Below are 5,940 nucleotides of genomic sequence, written 5' to 3'. Positions count from 1 at the left end.
TACTTGTAAAATAAATAATAAAATCGGACTTAACTAAAATCATGTTAACTAACTGGTTGAACACCTTTACCTCTCTTTTGGCATTTAAGCATTTTAAAATAAATATTTATTAAAAATAAATTTATATAAAATGTGTTTATTTTTATGTTAAAATAAATTTATATAAAATATATTTTTTTCTTAATGTTGAAAAACTAGCATGATCCACCGTCGTAATATTAATTTCAAATTAAAACGTTTAAGTTAAAATTCAATTCGTAATTTTTTTTCTATTATAAACAACTTTTACCACTTAACTATTTTATTAAGTTTTATATAAAATGTTTTTTAATCAATACACATAAATTAAACTCAACTCATAATCAATAAAAAAAAAAATTAATTATTTATTATAGATGAAATATAATATTTTAATAAAAGATCTCAAAAAGATATAAAAATTAATTTTTTTATATAAAGTAGTTCAATTCAATTAAATGTCAACAAATCCCATGAAATGTTGAGCACTCCTTGGTCTTGGTTGGATCTTAGATGTATGAGTGTGACAAGTCAATTTTAAATTTTGGTTTGCCTCCATTTGTAATTTTTTTATCTTTAATTTTATATTAAATTCAGATCAATTAATTTAAAACCCATTAATTCTCTCTATTTATTATCACCATAAATATTTTTCTTCTATATTTATGATAATTCTCATATTTAGAAATTTATTTGAAAATAACTTCTATTTCTAGATTAATTATCAAATATAAAATAAAAAAATTATTTTAAATAATAAATATAGGTATAAAAATAATTTAAAAAGTATAAACTAATATATATGTAATAATAAATTAATAACTTTTTATCCATATCTCTTTCTTATAGGAAAGGAGAAACATTAATTGAAACGTTACCGTTTGATTCTCTTCTTTTCTTCCTTCCGCTCCAGCTCTACAGCGCGTCTCTCTCTCAAATAGGTATCAATTCCAAAATCCCTTTCTTCTTCTCTCTATCTCTCTGTAATCTTTGTGTGTAAATTCATGCATTTTCTCTGAAAAAACCCTCTCTTGTAGAGGGAGGGAGAGTGGAGAGGGAAGAAGGAAGAAAGGGAGAATGATGATTGTTGATGGGTTGATCGTGGAGGTTGCAGCTGCAGCGGAGACCGTGAAAGCTTTTCTTTGATGCAGATTAGAAAAAAAGCTTCTTTAATGGTGGACCCATTGATGCAGACCCCAATTGTCTAGTATTCTTTTCTCTTTTTTTTTGTCTCACCAGTCAGGAATAGCCAACAACAACCATCGAAAAAAGGTAAATTTCTCTTCTTTTTTCAACTTCTTCAATACCCTTCTTCTTTACTTTCCTTCCGTCTTTAATGGCTGCCTGACCCACCTTTTCTGATTAATAATCTGTAGCAGATCTCTTGTGAGATATTTTTTTATTCACTGGATTGTGTAGAATTTTCACGTGGTTGATCTCTAGAGATTTTTATTTGTTTCTGTTCCTTTATGATGCTTGAAATCTGCATAATCTGGATTTCATTCAGCTTGCATTTTTCATCTAAACCCAATTTGCCCCGATCTCTGTTATATGTGATGAATTCAGAGATATAATGAAGATCTAGCCAGATTCAGATTATTTTAGCTGAATTTTTTGGTTTATGATGCGAATTCCTGTCAGTTTATGTGATTCATTGTTGATTAGTTGATCTATAGTTTGAGCTTGGAAGACTGATGTGTTGTGTTCTTGGGACAATCTTCATTTCCATTGACAAATGAAGAAAAATGACTTTTAACAGAGTTGGGTATTAATCTTGAAGTGTTTCTTTATAAGGTATTTGGGATTCTCCCATCTTCTTTGAAGAAAATCTTTCCTTTTGAGATATCTTCTTAAGTGTTCAAAGAATTTATAAAGTAGTAACCTTCTTGATCTACTCATTTCAAGTGTTTTATTCAAGTTATGTATGAACTGCACATTTATGTTCATTCATTTATTCACCAGAAAATCTGCACAAGCTTTCATTTCCTTCTCATTATGGCAAAGAAATCACAAAGGCGAAATGGGCGATATGACAAAGCTCAAACAGGCTGCATTTGGACTTTCATTAGTATTTTCGATTTCAGAAATGGTAGATCTACTCGAAGACTCCTCTCTGATAGAAGGAATTCCAGGAGACATGCTGTTGGTAAAGGATCTAATCTATCTTTTGTTAGTTTTTTTTTTTTTTTTTTTTTGCAATTTGAATGGTAAACTGAAATCTCTTCAATCCTTACTAGGAACCGAAGATTTCAAGACTAAACAGCAAATGTCGAGAAATTCAACAGGAGAATTACAAGTATGTATTCGGAGCTTTAATTACATTTGAAATTCGTTATCAGATTCTAACATTAAATGAGTCATTTGGTTCTTTTTTTGGATTTTCTTTTCAGAAATGCGAAGAAATTGAAGTCGTGAAACTTGATCTTGGTAAAGTGAGTGTAAAGGAACTAATGGAGAAGGAGATGGTTAGCGACACAAATGGAAGATATGTTAGAAGGAATCATAAAAGATGGAGTTCTTATGGCTCAAAATCTGATATCGAAGTTTTGGAAGATTTAGCAAACGGGCAATCAAGAGGTTTGGATCTTGAGACAATAATTAACGATCTCTGTCGTCAGATTCGCCGGGAAAGAGTCGTTCGTTTGAAGCCCGAGGATGATATCGATGACGATCTTGATAATACCAGGTCTGATGAAAAATTGGACGAGGCAATTCAGATGTTTGTAATTCAGAAGCTTACAAATGAGAACGATCTAACAGTAGAAGGAAGAACTGATGTTGTTCGTGCTTTAAGATCTAACAAAGACGCGATTATAAAACACCTTAAAGAGCAGAATTCTCCATCAAACCCAAATCAACACAAAATCCTTAGAAGAAGTCAATCTCTTGAAGAAATCTTGTTGAAGGAAGATTACGGTTATCCAAGTTCAGATAGAATCGTGATCTTGAAATCTGGAATATCAGGAATCCAATCTTCAACTGCCAAATCGAATTCCAGTTTGGAGAAGAAACAAACCGTTGCAACCCATTTTTCGTTTACTGAAATCAAAAGACGGTTAATGAATGCTATGACAAGGGATCGAAGTGGACAAACAGCTCTTCCTTCTGACAACACTACCAAACAAGGCAATGTGGAGAAAAACTCAGTTTGGAATTCTCCAATCAAGAACCGTGACTACAACGAAAAGTATGCCATGCCTTCCCGGGGAACTAGAAAGAAAGAAAAGAGCGAAACAATTTCCGATATCTACATCGAGGCCAGGAAACATCTGTCTGAGATTATTCTTGGCAGTGGAGGAGAAATTGAAAATTGTTCAAGTAGTAGAAGGTCACCAAGATCATTAGCAAGAATTCTTTCTTTGCCAGAGTTCAATTTCTCACCTATTGCCAGCCCAAGAAAAGATACTCGACCTGTTTCTGAAGCCAAAGAGAAGAACCCGTTAGTGTTTGACAACTTTCAGGAGAATTTGGAAAATCAATCATATAATGGAGATGAAATCAGCAAAGAAACCGAACCTTTTGCTAATACACAGGTTTTGGATGAGATTAGTCAGAGTTCTGGCAAAGGTAATCAATCTTCTACATTTGAAACACCGAAGAACACACATTCTGATATATTTTTTACCAATTCAAATTGAGTTAAAAAATGAAAATCTGATATATGTAACAGGTGGTGATATGGAAGTTGTCATAACAGATGCATCGGTAGAGTCTGAGTTATGCCTTCAAGTGGGAACAATGGAATTGGTAAAAATAAGATGTTTTTTGCTGTCTTCAGTTTCAAATTCCACTATTTTGGTTTCAAATATTTTGAATGGTGAATGTATGTAAAATGTTGACTTCATTGATCCAAAAGATCGATACACGAAATTTGGTTTTAATGAATTCACCATTTGAAACACGATCATTAAAACTAAATTTCGAGTTTCAATCTTTTGGTTGTTTCTTCGATTTCCCCTGGTTGAAACGAGGGCTCGTGCTAGCTTCTTCCAGAGAATGAATCCTAGTTTTCAAAAGAAAGAAAAAAAGTGTTTTGCTAATGAGAGCCTCGGTTTGGTACATTTTGCCTGGCTTTTTGACTTTCTGTCTTTTTGTGTCTCACTTTTCCCTTACTCTTTTTTCTTCTTGTTTTTGCTTTTGCTGTTGTTTCTTTCATACCCTTTCTTTCTGCTCTTCAAAAAAACTTTCTTTTTTCTTTCTATAAAATTGACATTTTCTAAAACAAAAGTACATTATGATGATCTTTATTTTCTAGGATGATTTGGAAGAAGAAGAGTTATTGCCTTCATCACCATTGTCATCATCTCCAACCTCCCCAATTACCAAAAACAAGGAACATAATGAAAGAACAGAAAGGCCAAGTCCAGTCTCTGTACTTGATCCAACATTTGGGGAAGAAGATGACATCAGCCCATCAAGCCTCAAATCTAATCCTGGTATGTCTTTCTTTACTTTTTCTTTTTTCTGGACAAACTGCTTATGCCATTTTTATTAAAACCCAAAGAAACATAAAGAGGAGGAACAGACAGAAACCAATTCAAACAAACATTCATTTGAATACAAAACACGTTCCTTTATCTAATTTTAAAATCCCTTTTTCACAGGCATCTCTGCAGTCCAGCCACAACTCATCAAATTCGAAGATTCATCTCCACAAGAAATTTGCATAGGAACCAATTTGGAAGACGAAGAATCTGCATTCGAATTCGTGGAAGCCATTCTTTTCGCTTCCGATTTAAAATGGGATGACTTCCTTGATCGATGGATTTCTTGTGACCCGGTTCTTGACCCATTGTTAATTCATGAAGTGGAGTCATTTTCCAGCCGAAGTTTGCACGATCAGAAGCTTCTATTTGATGGTACTAACGAAGTTCTAGAAGAAGTTTGCCAACGCTATTTTGGCTTGTCTCCTCGAGTATCATATCTCAAAAGTAATATTCGACCCGTTCCAAAAGGCCAGGATCTTATTCAAGAGATATGGGAAGGAGTTGAATTGAATCTTTTGCAACCTTCGCCTTTCGTTCTAGAAAGTACGGTTAAAAGAGACATGGCTGAGAAATGGATTGATCTTCGATTAGATACAGAAGATATTTGCTTTGAACTTTGTGAAGAAATTTTCGAACAGCTGTTGGAAGAAACCATACTGAGCTGATGAAGAAAAACCAAACATGTGGGATGATTTGTTTTAGAAGGTTAGTAAGAAACCAAACAGCAATAACGAAGGTATTTGTTAACCAAATATAGATGAAGAGAGTTTGTGGATCTTGCAGATGTGTGGAATTTCTGTAACTAATCTTTGATGATTTTAATTTTGGGTGTTTGGTGTAAAGGGAAGATCAATCAAATATTATTGATTTGGATTTGCGTGGTTTTAGTAATTTATTTTATTGATTACATGAATCTTATTTGAACTTTTTTTTATTCAAGATTTTTATTTATTTAGTAAATATTATATTTTGAAAAACTTGGATCCGAGTTCAGATATCTTATTAAGTTATCTTCCAAATAATTGATAAAAAAAAATGTTTATAAATATATTTTATCTTCTAAATTTGGATATATTTACAAAAATACTTAAATGGGCTGAATTTTTAGTAAAAATTTGAGTTAAACCTAATTAAAAAAATATGAATTGGGATTATTCCTTAGAGAATATAATTTTGAAAATTTTGAAAATTTTTAACTTTTAATCCCTTCTTTGTTAGAGGTGTGACCTAGGAGGAAATGATGTGTCACTACATATCACTAGTTGGAAAAAAGATAAAAGAAATTTTGTTATTTTTTTGACTAATCAAATTGCACCACATCATTCTCTCCCCTATTCTCTCCCTCAAATTTTCTCTCTCAATCATTTCTCTTTTTGTTATTAGTAAAATCGTAAATAAGTCATCTCTCAAATTTCCTTCTCTAATCATTTCTCTT

The 5,940-nt window shown here is 32.2% G+C and overlaps 1 protein-coding gene across 3 annotated transcripts; it reads left to right on the top strand.

Annotated features, from left to right (window-relative positions):
- The first annotated feature begins 989 nt into the window (after nt 1-989).
- LOC124919546 lies at nt 990-5,414 on the top strand. Of its 3 annotated transcripts, XM_047459808.1 has the most exons (8): nt 990-1,290; nt 1,684-1,812; nt 1,981-2,164; nt 2,256-2,314; nt 2,409-3,585; nt 3,689-3,765; nt 4,274-4,454; nt 4,623-5,414. In XM_047459808.1, the coding sequence occupies exons 3-8, from the start codon at nt 2,014-2,016 to the stop codon at nt 5,168-5,170; spliced, it is 2,193 nt and encodes a 730-aa protein (XP_047315764.1). In that variant the 5' UTR covers nt 990-1,290; nt 1,684-1,812; nt 1,981-2,013; the 3' UTR covers nt 5,171-5,414. The 3 variants fall into 3 exon arrangements, with proteins under 3 accessions (XP_047315764.1, XP_047315762.1, XP_047315763.1); XM_047459806.1 differs by lacking the exon at nt 1,684-1,812; XM_047459807.1 differs by lacking the exon at nt 990-1,290 and having other exon boundaries at nt 1,385-1,812.
- The last annotated feature ends 526 nt before the right edge of the window (nt 5,415-5,940 follow it).

This window comes from Impatiens glandulifera, chromosome 1 (genome assembly GCF_907164915.1).
Source record: "Impatiens glandulifera chromosome 1, dImpGla2.1, whole genome shotgun sequence".
NCBI lineage: Eukaryota > Viridiplantae > Streptophyta > Magnoliopsida > Ericales > Balsaminaceae > Impatiens > Impatiens glandulifera.
Note: the sequence above shows the minus strand (reverse complement) of the source record. Positions and strands in the feature narration are given on the sequence as shown.

What these genes read in the sequence shown, in the direction of transcription:
- LOC124919546 (XM_047459806.1), top strand. Translation starts at nt 2,014, where the DNA reads ATGGCAAAGAAATCACAAAGGCGAAATGGGCGATATGACAAAGCTCAA. An exon ending in TTCCAGGAGACATGCTGTTG is followed by an intron (nt 2,165 to 2,255) that starts GTAAAGGATCTA and finishes AATCCTTACTAG; the next exon opens with GAACCGAAGATTTCAAGACT. An exon ending in TAGTCAGAGTTCTGGCAAAG is followed by an intron (nt 3,586 to 3,688) that starts GTAATCAATCTT and finishes TATATGTAACAG; the next exon opens with GTGGTGATATGGAAGTTGTC.